This window comes from Pseudorasbora parva, chromosome 16 (genome assembly GCF_024679245.1).
Source record: "Pseudorasbora parva isolate DD20220531a chromosome 16, ASM2467924v1, whole genome shotgun sequence".
NCBI classification, from domain to species: domain Eukaryota; kingdom Metazoa; phylum Chordata; class Actinopteri; order Cypriniformes; family Gobionidae; genus Pseudorasbora; species Pseudorasbora parva.
In genome coordinates, this window is record NC_090187.1 from 6869572 (window position 1) to 6889025 (window position 19454).

General features: G+C 39.2%; 2 protein-coding genes across 4 annotated transcripts in view; both read right to left on the reverse strand.

The window, feature by feature from the left end:
* Window positions 1-3033: 3033 nt before the first annotated feature.
* On the reverse strand, window positions 3034-15260 carry dhx34 (DEAH (Asp-Glu-Ala-His) box polypeptide 34). The gene is made up of 16 exons (XM_067419657.1): window positions 14322-15260; window positions 13482-13793; window positions 13148-13402; window positions 12512-12614; window positions 11641-11858; window positions 11351-11525; window positions 11061-11254; window positions 9471-9572; window positions 9108-9371; window positions 6683-6856; window positions 6183-6288; window positions 5990-6096; window positions 5232-5513; window positions 4959-5144; window positions 4119-4260; window positions 3034-3256 (listed from the first exon to the last, which is right to left on the reverse strand). The coding sequence occupies exons 1-16, from the start codon at window positions 15015-15017 to the stop codon at window positions 3123-3125; spliced, it is 3450 nt and encodes a 1149-aa protein (XP_067275758.1). The 5' UTR covers window positions 15018-15260; the 3' UTR covers window positions 3034-3122.
* A 986-nt stretch (window positions 15261-16246) lies between these two features.
* Window positions 16247-19454, reverse strand: part of st14a (ST14 transmembrane serine protease matriptase a) — a 28844-nt gene continuing 25636 nt past the window's right edge. For all 3 annotated transcript variants that reach the window (XM_067419725.1, XM_067419724.1, XM_067419726.1), the window contains exon 20: window positions 16247-16985. In XM_067419725.1, the coding sequence (XP_067275826.1) occupies window positions 16827-16985 (159 nt within the window). In that variant the 3' untranslated portion in view covers window positions 16247-16826. The remainder of the gene's footprint in view (window positions 16986-19454) is intronic.

A 19454-nucleotide genomic window follows, 5' to 3' on the forward strand; every position in this document is an offset into this window, starting at 1 on the left:
ACCAAATTTGATTAGCTCTGGAACGTGTTATACATTTTTTCAGACCATTTGATATGCCCCAAATTAATTATATCTGCTTAAAGGTGCTGTATGTAAGTTTTTGACTGTACTATAAGATAATTCATTCGCAGATATTTAGAAAACATGCTTAGTTCACATACTTGTTTCTATGAAAAACTATGCTTTTATTTTACTTTGAAATGCATGTTCCATGTCGAAATGTCTGTTTTTGTTTTGGCCTGTGCTATAACGCACGTTTCACACAATTTACCCAATAGAATTTCAACACCCTGGGTTGCTGGTTGGCTGAAAAACCAGCAAATTGCTGACATGGAGGCCAGCAAACAAACTGGGTCAGAGATCACAGATTCCACCCAACCTAAAAAGCCATCTAAAAATTTTGATGAATGGAAGCATATTACAATCAAGCTGCAACCTTCCGCAGTCTCGCTTGAAACCATCATGAAAGTTTAAACTGCAATTCATCGACTGGCCACTAGAGACAGGCTAAAAATATATATTAAGCCTTAAAGTTCTGCATAATTAAGGGCATGGCCACTTTAGTGACAGGTGGGTTGCCACTATGGTCCAGCTTCGCGGGAATGGTTTCAGCAACCAGGCACCCCAGCTCCAGCCATGTCCCACCCAAGCGGCAACCTCCCGCGATTTCTCTTGAAGCCAATACGGAAGTAATGTAAACTGCAATTCCTCAACTGGCCACTAGGGACAGGCTCCAGAAGGGAGCAGAATCTCATTGAGCCCCATGTTAAAATTCTCAACTTTAAAGCAGAAAAAAACATGTTTACAGCCTGGTACAAATTGTGGTTTTGGCTTATAAGGCTAATGTTGATCTTCATGACAACTCTGAGGGGGGTGAATTTTTTTATAACTCATTCGTTTACGTTATATAAAGCCTTAAGGTTCTGCATAATTAAGGGCGTGGTTACAAGTGGATAGCCATTTATCCGCCGTCTATAGTTATTGCGTCACCTCAGCTCCGCGCACATCCCGCCTTTTTGCCCATTTTCTGTTATCCGGGAGTGACACGCGATGACTCGCTCACAAGATGGCAACGCCCAGCTCGCCCATACTTTCAGCTTCAGAACGGCTTATCAGAATCCTATGGGTGACGTCACGGACGCTACGTCCATATTTTTTTACAGTCTATGGTCCCACCTCATTGCCCATTTTCCGTTATCAGGCAGTGACACGCTGCCAACATGGCGATGGGTGGCTTTAGGTTTCAAAACTGCTCTTCAGAAACCTACGGGTGATGTCACAGACACTACACCCATATTTTTGGTTAAAACACGGATCATACCTAGTGTGTATGTCTCCTCATCTTCCATTGTCCATAGCACTCGTTCCTGTTGTGTGTCCTCAAACTGGCAACCTGCGTAAGCGTCAAGTCTGGGGAGGAGTGGGCGGAGCAAACAATATTTTTAATTTGGACTGCAGAACCCATTTCAACCACTAGCTCTGATTCTTACATACAGCACCTTTAACCACTATCTACATAAGTTATTATGTAGTACATACTCCTAAATGACTGGCCGAGATGAAGCTGTTCAAGGCGAGCACTGAATGCGGAATGGCTGCTAACCTGGATCTTACATCTCTGAAACGTCTGAACACATTGTAAAAAAGGTGCTATATTTATATATGAGTCACATATTTGGGATCCAAATAACTACATTCTCACCTAAAAATCCGTTGAAACTACATATGTGGCACAACAACAGTAGTACTTTTCAAAATACTGGATTTGCTCGACCGCCATGACAGTCGCCACCAGCGGAGTGAGACAAGCAGTAAAACGGTATGTATATATATATATATATATATATATATATATATATATACCAAAAATATGGAAACATATATGTGTGTGTATGTGCCACAGCTGTGCGGATATACAGCCTTATCGCAGGACTATGAGTGTAATATTCTGTTTATGCAACAGTTTAATGGCACAAGTGTGTAAATTAATAAGAATCTGCAACCTTTTTTATAAAAACATTTTATGCTGAACTACTTCCTTTTGCCATGGATTCAAATCACAGGTTGACAAGAGACAAATACTTTTATTTTGAAAGGGACTGAAACAAGATTGTAAACCAGACAACTAACAAATGCATTGACTAGTACTGTCATGGGAAATCCCCTTAACTGGTCAAAAACAAAGATCCTCAGATGACATTCAAACTGATTTTATGATTATGAATATAAGATTAACCATTAGAAAGACTGTTCTACTGTGAATTATGTATTACTGAAGTACTTCACTGAAACGACTCAATATTGCTAGCTCTAAAGTGACGTTTTAGGCTTTGTCCACACAAACTAGAGATTTCGGGTTTTTAAGTCGAAGAGCGCGCCGTTCTCTCCTTTGTTTGACGTCAGATTTTCCACGTTATCTCCTTTTGATTTACGTGAGTCGAGTCTATGCGGTGGACTCTACTAACAGCGCTTACATGTATAGCCTACAGATACATGTTCAGTTATTTCATTGTATTGCAGAACAAAGGCGCCAGAATGCAATAATACAAAATAGTAAAGCAAGTGTGTGAAGCTATAACAGTCCACTTCGGCCCTGCACCTACAGTTACCTGTCACTGAGTCCAAAGTAAAGGAACTTGTAGAAGGGTTTCACTTGAGCCCATGGCGTCCCTCAGTCAGTGCAATGTGCATCGGTGCCGTGGATGGGACCCATGTGGAAATCAGGGAGCCAATCATAGCGTAGTTTTGCGTTCTCATGTGGACACATTTTTTAAAAATCGTGCTTGTGTGGACGCGATTGTTTTTTAAAACGGAGGAGGAAAAACTCCGGTAATAAAAATACCCGTGTGGACTAGGCCTTAGAATCAGTAACAAACGCTTGGGCTCAACTTTTAAACTGTCAACTCAAGATATGAATCTGCGGCAGAAGAAAGTAGTTCTGCACAAAAGAGGGTTTTTAAATCAGTCAGTGTAATGCAATTCCAGAACCAAGTACACAATTAAAAACAAGTAGAAGAATTACAGCACATTCGAGAGAGTTTTCACATTTATTAAAACATGTAATGGAGAGATTATAAAGACAGAGAAGGTCTTAAAGTCTGATCATGAGTCCATGTGTGAGCTCAGGACAGGTGCTGGCGTTTGTGTTTTAGGATCTCAGTTGAGGTGAGAGTCAGGTTTTTATTACAGATATCACAGTGATAGACTCTGGTCAGGCCAGATGAAGACAATGAGGACGCTTTTTCACTCTCAGACTCTGTGAAAATAAAGAGAAAGCATTGACTGTGTAGAACTGATTAGTGATCTTGAGCAAGACTTGAGAAGACAGAAATGTACACACACACACACACACACACACACACACACACACACACACACACACACACACACACACACACACACACACACACACACAATATAATTTTGGCTGCACTTTATTTTAAGGTGTCATTGTTACAGTGTAATTACATATTTAAGTACTGAGTACTTACTATAGGATTAAGGTTTTGGTTTGAGGTTTAGTTGTATGTAATTATGCATCACGTACTGTTATTACTATGGTAAGTACATGTAAACATATGCAACAAGGACACTGTAAAAAAAAAAGTGTTACCATAAACTTTTACATAATACATTTATATTTATTATCATTAGTATTTTAATAAATCATATATAATATTTTAAATTAGTTTTTGTTTTTAGTAATTGTTGTTTTAAATATGTCTATTGTTTTTATTCATTTTAATTTTAGTCAGAAGCTTAACAGTAAAGTCATGTGACTGTCGTGTTGCTCCGCTTTTAGCTCTTTACTTTTGGCGATTGCATTTAGACTTCAAAAGTCATAAAAGTTGTTCATTTGAGAAGATTATCATGATACAAAGATGTGTAAGATTGATAAAACTTAGTTTTTTTTGTCACATTCTGCATTAATCAAAGATCCAGATCCTATTGTTTTTTTGAAGAGGGTGATGCGAAAATCAAGAGTTGGCCTAAAACAATACATCATGACTGCAGCACTCGATAGTAAGACATCTTTACAGTGAAAGAATAAACCACAAATTATGAATAATTATGAGATGAAATGATTCATAAACGAGATCCTGCTTCCTGCCGCTCACCTTCCTCAGGCTGCTGTTCCTCTGGTGGCCTGCAGGTGGCCTCATGTTGCATGCGCTCCAAGGGCGTCAGGGGCATATAAAAGTCACAGTGAGGACAGCTCCAAAAAGTGCGTAAACATTCACTGTACAGGTCCTTAGAGTCCTACATGACACAAATGAAGAGCACAAGAAGTGGCGGCGTTAAAGGACTGTAAGATAGATAAGGCTTTTGAGCACATTCTTTCCACATTCAGGAAAGCATGGAAGCTCGTTTCTGTCATTGACTTTTGTTATATAGGTCAAAAACCCACAATTGCAGGTTCAATCTCAATTGTTAGGTTTTTTTTCTCGAAATTCTGAGTTCTCGCAATTTAGACTTTTCTCAGAATCGTGAGTTTACATCTCAATTCTAACTGTTTTTTGAATTTTCAATTTATATCTCTCCATTCTAACATTTCTAGGAATTTTGAGTTTCTATCTCGCAATTTTTTCATTTATCAGAATTCTGAATATACATCTCGCAATTTTGACATTTCTCTAAATTCTGAGTTTACATCTCGCAATTTTGACATTTCTCGAAATTCAGAATTTTCATATTACAATTTTGACTTTTCTTGGAATTCTGAACTGACATCTCACAATTATGATACTTTAACAAAAAAAAAAACTGCCATGGGATAAAAAAGCGAAATTGCAAGTTTTATAATTTATATCTACAATTCTGTTTGTAGTTAACAATTCTGAGTTTTTATCTTATATCAGAATTGTGAGAAGAAAGACATTCAGATAAAAATTCTAAATTATTTAATTTATTTTTTCATTCCGCGTTGGAAATAAACTAGTATAGTAAAGAACACTTACACACAGACAGTTGTAAGTGAAGTAGCTGCACAGACGCATGCCTCCTTTAATGGCATCCGGCTCCGCCTTCATCCCGGGGAACAGAGAGCCGAGAGCTGCAGCGGAAGACAGATCCGGATCCTGCTGGGGTCCGATGTAAAGGTTCTGAGACTGCAGCCCTGTCAGACGCCTCAGACTGTAACTTACCTATGAGAGAAACTCATTATCAGGTGACTGCATGTGTGTTTGACCTGGATTAAAAACACAGATGTATTATTATGTTTGCCTCTCTACCTCAGTATACAGCAGAAACCGCACAAGTCCCTCACAGAGCTTTTCCAGTTCTCTGCGGGAAACTTTGGGCCCACTCAGCCCGAGTCCAGCGGAGTTACCCGGGCCGCCCTGTCCGAGCTGAGCCTGAAGCAGCCTCTCCCATTCACCCCGCAGAGTGAGGGCAGAGGAGATCACTTTCATGGCCGTGTCTCCGTCAGTCAAGCCCAGCTCCAGCCAGCCGTCCACCACCACCCGCGTACAGTCCGCATTAGTGTCCACGGAGTTGGCCACCAGCAGAAGGGCCTACAGAAGAGTGTTCACGATAAAGAAAGGGGAAAAAATCTAGCTTAAAACGTTTTAGCATGTAAACTACTTTTCAAAAGTGTGGGGACAGTAAGATTTTGAAATATCTGGAAGTATCTTATGCTCGCCAAAACAGCTTTTAATTGACCAAGAAATTTTCAGCATCATTCCTCCAGTCTTCAGTCACATGATCCTTCAGAAATCGTTCCAATATGAAGATTAGCTGCTCAAGAATTTAAATAATTCTGATTATTATCAATGTTGAAAAAGTTTTTCAGGATTCATTGATGAATAGAAAGTTCAAATGAACAGCACTTATTTGAAAAATAAATCTTTTGTAACATTATAAATGCATTTAAAGTAAATTTGATCAATTTAATGCAGTAAAATAAAATAAAATAAAAACTCGTCCACGTCCAATCTGAAGTTAAAAAAAGGTGTAAATAATGGTTCCAATTCTCTCAGTGTTCACTGACCTGTAGGGCTGGAATCCGCACACAGTTTGAGACGTAAGGCTTGTTCGTTTCTAGCAGAGTAACGAAAGCCAGTAACTGATGCCTATTGCTCTGCCCTTTATCAGCACCTACAGAGAGGATGTAAGAGTGTATCAGTGGGAACGAGGAAAGTGACGGTCACAATGCCTGTCTTACTGCAAAAAGGAGTGTGTACCAAACTCGCTGGACTCATGATCGGGAACATGCAGAACTTCAGGGTCGATGGCAAACACGCTGGTTGGGTGGATCACAACCCCTTGTTTATTACGCGTGTGGAACACCTAACACACACAAAAAACATGTTAATGGTCCAAAGTTGGCTGATATTACAGTGCATTTTAAAGTGACACTATTACGCTATTTTAAAGGCTCTTAATTTTGTTTTGGAGGTCTCCAACAATAGGTGTGCATACATCCAAGATTAAAAAACACTTTGATTTTCTGTCAGCACCATATTTGGACGTTGGCGGCTTCACTTGTCTTCAGTGGAAGGTAGTGAAGACGCGTTGTCCATATTTTTTTCATGGTCTCTCTTTCAGGCATTTTAAAATCAGCTCTTTCTTTAGGTGGATAATAACTTGAACTTTGATCTTTGAAACTTTTAAAACTACATGAACGGTAATATTCAAAAAATTCTAATAGGGGTGGTTACTTTAATGTGTATTTAGCCATTACCTGCTCTGAGTCCTTGCGGGTTGCGTTGTGCTCGTCTGGCATGGCGAGCTGTGGGTAAAGACCCCGGCACAGCACCAGTTTGACCAGAGCCTGCTGCCGTGACGACAGAGCGGCACTGGCATGTGCAGCTTCCTGTAGCTCATTAACATTGTGACGCAATTTGAACTTGACTTCCTGTAAAAGCCAGACAACCAATCAGGTTACAGAGAAAGTGTACAGTATGAGTGAATCTCACACAGCCCGGGTCAAATTTCACCTCAAAATCTATAGATCTAAAAAACCCAAGGGTAAAATTAAGCCTATTTTTAATTCCAAGATTAAGTCATGTGACATTATTAAAACATCTGGCCAATTTGATCATTACTACTGTAATGTGAAAGTGTTTGTTATCTTGGTATCATTCATATATTATCTTAGTTTTTATTATGTTGAATACATTTTCTTTTATATTTTCATGTTCATGGTCATGTTTTTTATATTTGTTTCAATAGTTTTGTTATACTTTATATATATAGTATACACACACACACACACACACACACACACACACACACACACACACACACACACACACAGATATGGCATAACATTATGACCTTCTAATATTGTGACCCCCTTTTGCTGGTAAAACAGCCCTGTCCGTCGAGACATGGACTCCACTAGACCCCTGAAGGTGTGCTGTGGTATCTGGCACCAAGATGTTAGCAGCAGATCCTTTAAGTCATGTAAGGTGTGAGGTGGGGCCTCCATGGATCAGACTTGTTTGTTCAGCACATCCCACAGATGCTCGATTGGATTTAGATCTGGGGAATTTAGAGGCCAAGTCAACTCCTCAAACTCGTGCTCCTGAAACCATTCCTGAAGCATTTTTGCTTTCTGGCAAGACACAATATCCGGCTAAAAGAGGCCACAACCACCAGGAAATACTGTTTCCATGAAAGGGTGTACATGGTCTGCAACAATGCTTAGGTAGGTGGTACGTGTCAATGTAACATCCACATGGATGGCAGGACCCAAAGTTTCCCAGCAGAACATTGCCCAAAGCATCATACTGCCTTCGTCTTCTTCCTATAGTGCATCCTGGTGCCATGGTGTTCCCTTGGTAAGCGACGCACACAAGAACACCCCAAAAGAGCTGTAGTTTTGGAGATGCTCTGACCCAGATGTCTAGCACAGTGTTTCCCAACCTTTTTTCCGTCATGCCACCCTTTGAACATTTTCTAAATTTTGTGGCGCACCCTCGCATAAATTAAGCTGGGGGTTACATTTATGTATTTATGTTAACGGTTTCCGTGTGGTTCTGTATTTGCTATGTTCAGGGAAAAAGGACTACTGTCAAAAAAAAAAAAAAAAAAAAAGAACAAATAACTTAAATACAAGCAGCAGCACAAATAAACACAATTGAACAAAGATACTAATAAAATAAACAATGCTTTTCTGTTTAAATTAAAGATTAATCATTATTAAACTTACAAAAGCTATTCAATCAAGAGCAGTGAGTGATGTCCTTATCTTTTGTTTGACATTAAACAGTAAAGGCTACTGCCCCTTTAAGACCTAATGCATGATATGCGCCGTCTTTCGCGACTGTATGAAGTTCGGATATGGCATACAGACTATGTCTGCTTGGATACTAATCAAGATGGACATGTTGACATACGTTTTGTGTGAGCTTGTCTGTTTAAGTGCAAGACTTCAAAAGAGAACTCAATATTTGTGCGCTGTGAGACGTGCACACGCTTTCGGATGAGTGCACAGAGAAATCTTCTCACAGCGCGCGCGGGACTACACCCGGGTGATGACAGCGAAAATGGATACACATGCTGTGACCATTAACAGAAACATACATAAAGCATTACTTTAAAGTTACAATCAATATATTAGATGTCACCAGATGTGAGATGAACCGTGGTGCAAGTGCGTGCCGACACCTTTTACACGGCACACCTGCTCTCGTCAGACGGCACCCTGGTTGGGAAACACTGGTCTAGCATCACAATTTGGCCTTTGTCAAACTCACTCAAATTCATAAACCTGCCCATTTTTCCTGCTTCGAACACATCAACTTTGAGAACAAAATGTTCACTTGCTGCCTTATATATCCCACCCACTAACAGGTGCCGTTATGAAGAGATAATCAGTGTTATTCACTTCACCTGTCAGTGCCTGATCGGTGTATATTTTTGTGAAATCTGCAACAGGAACATTTGATGAATAGAAAGTTCAAACTAAGATTTCAAAGAAATCTTTTATAACATTTAAACTATATATTTTTATTATAATAATATTTTATATTTACTGTCACTTTTAAGCAATGTAATGCATCCTGCTGAAAAAAAGCAGGGAAAAAATCTTACTGACCCCAAACATGAATGGTAGTGTACATTAAATTAAGAATGGAAGAAGTGTGGAATCTCTGAGGCACCTGTATGTCCACAGTCTGTTCAGCACCATCTTTTCTCTTGCTTGAACTCGCTCCCTCCCCATCAGATCCAGACGAGGCGTCTCCCTCCAGCCCTTCCTCCAGTCGGAGAACTTTCCTCTTGGTGTTCTCATGGAGCTCATGGTCTCGTTTCAGCTGGTGGAGCTTCTGTCTCTCTGTAAATCTCTCTCTGCGCTGGGCTCGGTCCTGCGGCTCCTTCCTGCTACCCCCATCAGCCTCCAGCAGACCATGAGTCCGCAGCAGCTCCTGTAAGGAACCCGATGACAAAATTAAGATCGTTCACATAGGCAAACGCAGCCGTTAGAAAGTTACAGAGACAAGCCTAGATATCATGCTGCTGCTGACTTTGAACTGTCGTCTGAGGTTGACCATCTCATAAAGCCTCTGTTCCTCCAGTCCTCTCCTTTTGCACCACTTTCTGGAGCCACTTCCTCTGTCTGCTTTCACCTGTTGATATTGGTTGTATATTAGTTAAAATTACAAATTTCCCCAATTTTTACAATTGAATCACCTTTGACATCATGAATCGATACACTGATTCATAACGGTTCGAAGCAATGTTTTGAAATCGGCCCATCATTATACAAGTTATTTTGGGGGGCTTTTTGCACACAAAAACTATTCTCGTTGCTTGATAAAATGATTGTAGTGCCACCGTAGTGAGATGGGCTTTTTAACGACGTCTTTAGTGCCTTTATGGGTCTTGAGAGAGGACATTACATTGGTGTCAGTGAAAGCCTTTCTGAGCCATCGGATTTCAACAAAAATATCTTCATTTGTGTTCCGAAGATGAACGGAGGTCTTACGGGTGTCGAACGAGATGAGGGTAAGTAATTAATGACAGAATTTTCTTTTTTGGATGAACTAACCCTTTATACTCGCCAATAACGCGCCAAATGGAAATGGTCGGTTTGTGATTGGTCCCTGTATATTTGTAAAAGAAGCAGGATAAATTAATGTACAGGTTTCCAGCCTGAGCTGCAGGGCGAAATAAAATCGCTGCAGATCAGACTGGGGTCTGATCTGTCTAATAATTTGTCTAATACGTCTAATAATTTGGACTTTCTTTTACAAATCTCTGGCTTTATATTTTACAATACTGAATTTATATCCCTCAATTTTAACTTAAAGGGTTAGTTCACCCAAAAATGTATGTTATTAATTTCTTCAAATAAAGATTCAAACGGTTCTGAATCAGCGGATTGATTCATGATTCGGATCACGTGTCAAACTGCCACAGTGCTGAAATCACGTGACATTGGCGATCCGAATCATGAATCAATACGCTGATTCATGACTGTTTGAATCTTTATTTGAGGATTGAAAACAAACCAGGAAGAGAAGACAATGTGGAATAAAGTCATAGTTTTTGTGATATTTGGACCAAAATGTATTTTCGATGCTTCAAGAGATTCTAATTAACTAACTGATGTCTCATATGGACTACTTTGAGGAGGTTTTTATTCCCTTTCTGGACAGTATAGTGTGCATACACTTAGATATGCAGTCGGACTAAATATAACATTTCTTAAACTGTGTTCTGAAGAGTGTGGAATGACATTAGGAAGTCATTAATGACATAAATTTAACTTTTGGGTCAACTAAACCTTTAACATCTTGCAACTCTGACTTTTCTCTCTGAATTCTGAGTTCATATCTCTTCAGCGATGCATAATGTCAAGGGAAAAAAATATGCCTGTAAGAAATGTTTTGGTGCATTGTTTCATATTAATATTAATGCAAAAAAATCTATTAAAAGTATTACATTCATGAAAGGCATATTTAATTCACAAAATAGCGTTCCTTCTCTAAATATACTTCATTTAATTGAATTTAGATATAGCAATGTAATGATACGTTTTTTATATTTAAAAGTCTTGTAACATTCATGTGAGTTTTCAACACTAATACACAATGAAATCCAAGAGGACTGACCTGCACCCAGGCATTAAAGGTGTTCATCAGTGTAAAGGGGTCGCCCTGGTTGCTGTTTAGGGGCTGGCGAGCGGTGGAGCAGTCAGGGTTGTGCTGAGCACTGCGCAGAAATGGAGACTGGACACTCAGCGCAGCGGCAACCGTCAGCACCGGCTCCACCAGTTTGAAGACGGAACCCAAAACCAACATTTTTCCTGGACAAACACAAGTAGGAGCATTTATAATGTCATTATTACCATAGCGAGCGCCACTAACTACACAAAACAGTAGATATACTAAGAGTTCTTTACCAATGACCACATCCACAGGCAGTTGAGCCAGCAGCATGCCAATGGAGGTGAGCTCCCCGTGTTCATCTAGTGCCCCCTGTTCTCTCAGATATGTCACTGCAGTCTGAATACTGGAAGCAGGAGGAGGATCTATGAAGGTAAAAGTGCGAGGGTCACCCAGACCCATGCTCATCATCTGCACAAACACATTTGCAATATACTTTAGTCCAGCGTCTCACCGAAGAACAATATCTGAGAATAATACGCCCCATGACACTTAAAAAAACAGTTTTCATGATGTGAGAGAACACCTGAAGGATGAGGGAGTCCAGTGCCACCCTGTGGATCTCAGGAACGGGATACGAAGCAAAGGCATCGTAATCAGATTCAGCGTAGAGTCGGTAACACACTCCCGGCCCTGTTCTGCCTGCGCGCCCTTTTCTCTGCTCAGAACTGGCCCTGCTGATCCAGAACTCCTGCAGTCTCTGCATCTTGGCCTTTGGGTCAAAACTCATTTCTTTCACTTTTCCTGTTATAAAACATCAGTGACATGAAAGTTGTTGGCAGGGTCTGAGAAAATTGTTTTGATTTAATTTCAATTTTAAATTAAATACTTTTTAGTCCTAAAACTCTAAAATCATAAAAGTAATTAAACTAGTAAATTATTAAATCATTTAAAAACAGAAAATTGTCTCATAAAATTTCATAGATGTAATCAAAATTTTAAATAAAATTATTTTATTCTAAAACACTAAAATCATAAAATGAATGAAATGCAAAAAAATAAAAAAAGATTTTAAAAACAGAAAATAGGTTCTTATAACATGTTTTTGGTTGATTTATTTTGTTTCAATTAAATATGATTAAATATTTCAAAAATATAGAAAACAGGGTCTCATAAAATGTATAATTATTGTGATTAAACAGAGAAAATTGGATCTCATATAATTTCATACATTTAATACAAATTAAACTGTCATTAAACTCTAAAATCATAAAATACGTAAAACTTGTAAATTATTTAATATTTTAACAACATTGAAAATAGGGTCTCATAAAATGTGTTTAAATAAATATTTTTTTATCCTAAAACTATAAAATCATAAAATGAATGAAACCTAAAAATGATTAAATATTTTAAAAACAGGAAACAATTAGTGCAGGCTCCACTGAATGAATTACCTGAATCAACGACAAAGCGCACTCCATCAATAGTGACCGAGGTCTCAGCAATATTGGTAGAAATTATGCATTTTCTCACACCAGGGGGTGCAATGTCAAACACCTGAAGGTCAAAGTTCACACATCGAAAATTACTTCAAGCTAATATACTGACATATTTTTATTAAAAAAGTAAAAGGTATGGGGTAGGTATGTTTTTAAAAGAAATCTTGTCTGCTTACCAAGGCTCAAATAGTTTGAGCAAAAATACATTACATACACACAAATGTTGAAAACAGTTGTGCTGTTTAATATTTTTGTGGAAACCATTATACATTTATTTTCAGGATACTATGATGAATTGAAAGTTCAAAAGGACAGCATTTATTTAAAGCAGATTTTTGGGTAACGTAAATGTTTTTACAGTCACTTTTGATCCAATTAATGGATTCTTGCTGAATAACATTTTCATTTATACGGATCCAAAACTTTTGAATGGTAGTGTATAGCCAAATAAATAGGCTAGTCATTTTGCCACTAATAAAAAAAGGAGAAAAGGTAGAAATCACAATCACAATCATAAAATCATCTAATGCTTAAAGATGATGAATGAGTGTTTGTTCTGTCCTGAATGAACCTGCCCTGGTGCAGATGTACCTTATCCTGCTGAGCCAGTGAGAGTGTGCTGTGCAGAGGGAGGACGATCCAGCGCTGTGTGTGTGTGGCGTACGCCTGGCAGGCCTCCTGGATGGTGGAAATCTCGGCCACTCCGCTGAGGAACAGCAGCAGGTCGCCTCGCTCCTCAGGTGGGTACCGCTGGTCAATACCCTGCAGCACACGCAGGTACGGCCGCGGGTCCAGTTTCTCAGAGCGGGACACCTGCTCTTCTGGAGGAATGGGCTGGTAGATCACCTAGAGCACAGGAGGAACTTCCACTGTAATCGATTGAAAAAAACACTGTATTGAACAGTAAGGAGCGCTGAGAGCTCACCTGAATGGGGAAGAGTCTGCCTGGCACCTGCAGGACTGGTGCGTCGTTGAAATAGCTGGAGAAGAGTTTGATGTTGATGGTGGCCGACATGAGGACCAGCCGCAGGTCTGTGCGCAGGTGCAGAAGGGAACGCAGCACTCCCAGCAGGAAATCACAGTGCAGGTGTCTCTCGTGCACCTCGTCCACGATCAGCACCTGGTACTGGCCCAGGGACGCGTCCTGCTGGATCTGCCGGAGCAGGAGACCCTCGGTCATGAACAGAAGTTTGGTAGCTGTGGTGCGGCTGGTCTCAAAGCGGATCTGATACCCGACCTGGAGAGGGAACATACAAGAGAAAATGTTTTTACAACCCTTTTTCAAGAGTTTTCTGTGCCGTGATTGTTTAACTCTCACCATTCACATTTGGTAGAAGTTTTTTTTTTTTTTACTAATACATAAAATTCATCATACGAACACACACACACAACCACACACACGCATGTATAATTATCAGTACAATTATTAAAATTGGTATCATTTGAATTAACCGCTGGTTTTCTTTGTATAGTGTTTCTATTAATGCTTATATCCACAGCCCACCATGCAATCTCAAGAGTTCCAAATAGCCAGCCAACAAGTATTAATTAGTGATCAAATAAATTGCAATTATGCATTACTTTGCATGACGGTTAAGCACTTTTTATCTCAAACTTTATTCCTCATAATTCAACACAAAATTTTGTCCTAACACTAATAATTTCTTGTACAGTTCTTCCAACTGAAATGATATTTCACTCTTTAACAATTCTCAGAATTGTTTATTTGTTGTGAAAATAATGTAAAACGCAAACATCTTTGTACCTTGGAGCCATACAGGTTGAGGCTCTCAAAGCTGACTCTCTTGGCCAGCGAGATGCAGGCGATGCGGCGCGGTTGAGTACAGGCGATGTGGTCGAAGCCTGAAGCCAGCAGATACTGGGGAACCTGCGTGGACTTCCCACACCCCGTGTCTCCAGCCACCACCACCACAGGATGCGTCCTCACCAGCTCCACTATCCTGTCTCTGTACTGGAAGATGGGGAGGCTCTTCTGTTCCCTCCTTAACTTGGAAAGCTTGTTGAAGCTCTGCTTCTGGTTGAAATCTAGGAAATGGAGAAGGGCGAGACGGCAGTCAGTGATCTCCTGCCTGCCGGGACCCGAGGTCTCGCTGCGCCGCCTGTGCTCAGATCCTCCCATGCGCTCCTCGATGTCTTTAGAGCACACAGAGATGTTGATCCTGTATCTGGCATCATAGTCCTTTGGAAGCCCTAGATCCACAGATCCAGACTTTTTCCTGACCTTTCCCTCGTGTGACTCTTGCCTGCTGGATTTGGATGCTGACATCTCTCGCTTGGCTTTGAATCTCTGGAAGCGCTCGAAGAAGCTCCAGAACTCCTTATGATCGGTACTGCCCGTCTGGATGTAGTCATGCCTGCGGAAAAACACCTCGTCCAGCTGGGCTCGACACCGAGGACTGTCCCAGTCCCAGCTCTGGCTCTTCTCTCGCTCATGGGACATTGTATTAGTTTATTCCAAACATCCACATTTCAGCAGGCTTTTCAACTATTTAAATATACATTCATTTTTCTAATAATTTCACATTATCATTGATAATATTTTTCGCGCATCTCACCCTCAGATATTGTAAAGTACGCGTGTTGTTGGTTGCATTTTTGTCATGTTTATGCTTCTCGAAGCAGAGCAACACCGGAACGATAACTCGAAGGGACCGTTTCTGGTCCGCGTGTGTTTACAGACCGGGTACTGCGAAGCGCCAGTACATAGTTCCCACACCAACAGCATTCATTGAATAATGCAGTGTGACTTGCGTAGTATTTTTGCAGTAAAATATCCATAAACCACTAGGCCAGTGTTATATATTTTGTTAGTTGAGTACAATATCCCAAATGTTTCCAACTATTTGTAAATTGTGAGAAAATTGCTATTTTAACCAAGGAGCCGGCACGTTTGAGGTATCGCCAGCGGCATATCTGCGTTACCCTTGGTTTCTATTTTATTTGGCAAAACGCTTTACTCTTAGCAGTGTGAACAAGTGTAAACAAAGGCCACTAAGTAAAGGCATAACGTCATAACATATTTTTAAACACACTCAAATGTATCTAATATGATAGACAGAGCTACATTACCTCATACAAATGACCGGAAAAGCTGAAATAGCGCCGGCGCCCGGCGACTCTGTCCCGTCATAATAAAAGTCTCATAATAAAAGTCTTGAAATGAAGAAATGGCAGACAGTTGTAGTTTAACGTATGTTAAAACTAGGGTGACCATATTTTGATTACCGAAAACCAGGACACTCTGCCCAGCAATGAGATACTCAAATGATACTCAATGTTTACTCAAAGATGCCTTATTAATTTCAACACGTTTAAAGCATGCCCCTCAGTATGGATAGCAAGTTGTTATATTACAAAATACTGTCTATAATCAAAATGTCTTAATCCTAGTAAAAGTAGACGTTTGGTCACCCTAGTTAAATTAGTCACCTAGTGTGTATACAAATTTGTCCATTCATGGCATGGGTAGTGTAGTTGCTATTAAACACTCTTTTTCAATGATACAGATGGCATGCAGTCTTCATTTTAAAATTATTACAAAAATTAAAAAATCTGTGTACAGAAAAATCTCCCTGTCCTTTAACCTGACTGTTTTAGGTGAAAACAGTTTTGAAGACTGTTTTGCTCTTTTAATGAACGTATTACACATTTCACACCATTTAAACCAGAGACAATTTTATTTGTAAATGTTGCTAAATTGTTAAATCATGAAAAAATGTTTCTGTTTCTAAATCCCTGAATCAATTTTAAAGCACTCCAGATTCTGAAAGACTTCTCTTCAAGTGTTTCCATGAGTATCTCAAACTACGTTTAGTCACATTTCATTACATACATACAAGTCATAAAAAGCATGTTGTTCACATTTAAGTATGAGTGTGACCCCCAGAAATATACACTCCCTGAAACAAAGAAAACTGAACGTACAGAACCAAACAACTAAATCATTCAATCAAAAAAAATAAAAGCTTCAATTCAAGAATGTTACTAAAAACACAAAATCTTTAAAAGGAGAAAATAAGACATTTATTTACATACCTTAAGACCGAATAAAACCCTATACCGCTCTCCTTATAAAATATACAAATATATAAAACAATTTAGACAAATGCAAAAACAGGTCTACATGTATATCTCTGTCCACCCAGACACCACATCACAATGCTTGGGTTATTCCATGTATGGTATTAAAATATTTGTGTCTTGAGAAACCAAAACAGTTCATAAAATTTTTCACAGTTCATTATAATCTCTATACTCCCGTCTTCTCCTTGATCCAGCCCCTGAATTTTGGGACGTTTGTGTAGATGCCTGGCTTATTTCTGCGGGCACAACCATCCCCCCAGCTCACCACTCCCGCCAGGAACATACGGTCATTCATAAAATAACCCAGAGGCCCGCCAGAGTCACCCTGAGCAAAGAAAGAGAGTGTTATTTAAATGGATGATGACACGAGAGAGAAGAAATGAAATCAAAAAAGAGAAACATTTAAATAAAATGGAACTTGCGTATATCATTCATGGTGAGAAAAACAAACTATATATATATATATATATATAAAAATAAACAACAAATCAACAAAACAAATCAAATTTTTTTTTAAAGTCTTTAAAGTGTATCATTGATTAAAAAAAATCAATGCAACTATCAATGCAATCAAGCAACTAAATGTAGCTTCACTTCAATAAATATCTTTTTATACGAATCAACCAAAAACTCCACAACGTGTTTACAAATGTGCGTCATGACATTAATATTTTTTAAATAAAGTGGTAAATTATGTTTTAAACAAAAAAATTACAAACGCAAAGCACTCATGTTGCTTCATAAAAGTCATATGGTTTACTTCAATGATGTCTTTACTACCTTTCTGGGCCTTGAAAGTGGTAGTTGCGTAGACTGTCAACGGAGGGATTTGTGTTCGGAAGATGAACAAATGTCTTAGGTTTAGAACGACATTAGTAAATGATGACAGAATTTTCATTTTGTGCGAACTCTCTCTTTAAAATAGCCTAGAAATCTACACTTACCCTAACAGCAGCAAATATAATTTGCAGCCAGGCTCGTCTAGCAACTCTCCATTGGCTTACAAGCTTAAAAAAACAAACTCTGGTCAGGCCAATCACAGGTCAGTGGGAGGGCTTAACATGACGTCAGAGTTGCGATGGTTCTGTGAATCTGCGTGCTACTTGAAATCAAAGCAGCTGGCGAATGGTGGTCTTTCAAATCGCCTTTGGCCGTGACTCTGGAAGACTTGAGTTAAGCTTTTCTTTGAGTAAAGATCTAGCTCCGCTTTACCTTATTTGCTGCTCTGGTTGGTTGTAGTGCTATCCTATTGCGTGCAGAGGGAATTAAAAAAGACAACCGTTTATCCCATCAACCGTCTGCATCACGGTTACACTCACGTGACATGTGATGTCTGGTCACTCAAACATTTTTTCAGCACTGCGGTTTAAAAATGACTTGTGTTTAAACCACAGTGCTTAAAAAATGCTTAAAAAGGGAGATTGAAGCACAGTATGAAGCGAAAGACAAATTTTAATTTACACAGTGATTAAACACTATGCATTTTTTAATACATTTGATTACTTAAAGGAAGTGTGTGTAAGACTGTGGCCAAAACTGGTACTGCAATCCCTTTCAAATGACTGTAGAGCGGTGTCTCTAATATAAATATCTAATATAAATGTTGAGATGTTTTTCTCCAACAGTTAACCAAAAGTTCACTTAAAGGTCCACTGAAATCAAAATGCAAGTTTTTTAGCTTTTAGTATGACTGTGTTAACTTTAAAGTTATGAATAAGCTGGTATGTTCCAAAACTATGACAAAATTTGCATTCAGGACGCTTATTCAAAATAAGCGTTTATTATTAAAATAAAATTTGCATTCAGGACGCTTATTCAAAATAAGCGTTTATTATTAAAATAAAATTTGCATTCAGAACGCTTATTCAAAATTTGAATAAGCGTTCAAAATTTACAGTCTCCTATTTCCGTTAAAACGAATCTCAGATTTTGGTGGCATCATCGCAGACTTCACGTCCTCGTCAAATGTTCTGTCCAATCAAAATGCTTTCTAGAATCTAAAGCCCGCCCCCTACGCTGCTGAAGCTGTGGCTGAAATCGGTCAGTTGTTAACACACATTTACTCATTTCTACATGGTGAAAGGCACATAGCACACTATATATGTGATAGGAAACGATTCAGTGTGAATACGCTTTCATTTGAGGCGAATAAAGTCTGTTTTCACGTTAGTTTCACACACCGCAGCAGCGCACACACCCCAACGGCTCTGGTCTAAATTTAGAGTACAGACACGAGAGCGCAGCGCGGATCATATGCGCGAGTCGGCGCAGACAACAAACATATCGTCCCATTTGAATTCTGCACAGAATGCTGCATTTTAAAGCGATATAGAGGAGATTATGATGATAAACAGTGTTAGAGGAATGGCTTTACCAAACAGAAAGGTCCGCTCTTGCGCTCTAGTCAAATGGTATATTAACAAAACGCTATTGGCTGTTTCAAAAAAGGGGAGGAGCTGCTAACAGCTGGAGCCATTTCAGGGGAAATTACGTCAACACTTTGAATAATGCGGAGCGTTTCGAGGCACTTCAGTGGACCTTTAAGACATAACAGATAACGTTAGTGTGAATACTCGCCAAGACAGATATTTGGAAATTCTGTAATTCTATATATGTGTATATCAGGATCGCATGCTGTCTGTGCGCACACTTCGGATTGGTCAGTCAGAGTGAGCAAGATCATTTTCATGGACAAGGAAAACATACTCCTCTCCGAAAACAAACAAATCAAGATACTTTTAGATGTTTATTTGCTATTTGGAGCATTTGGATGGTTAGACGAGGGCTTAAATGT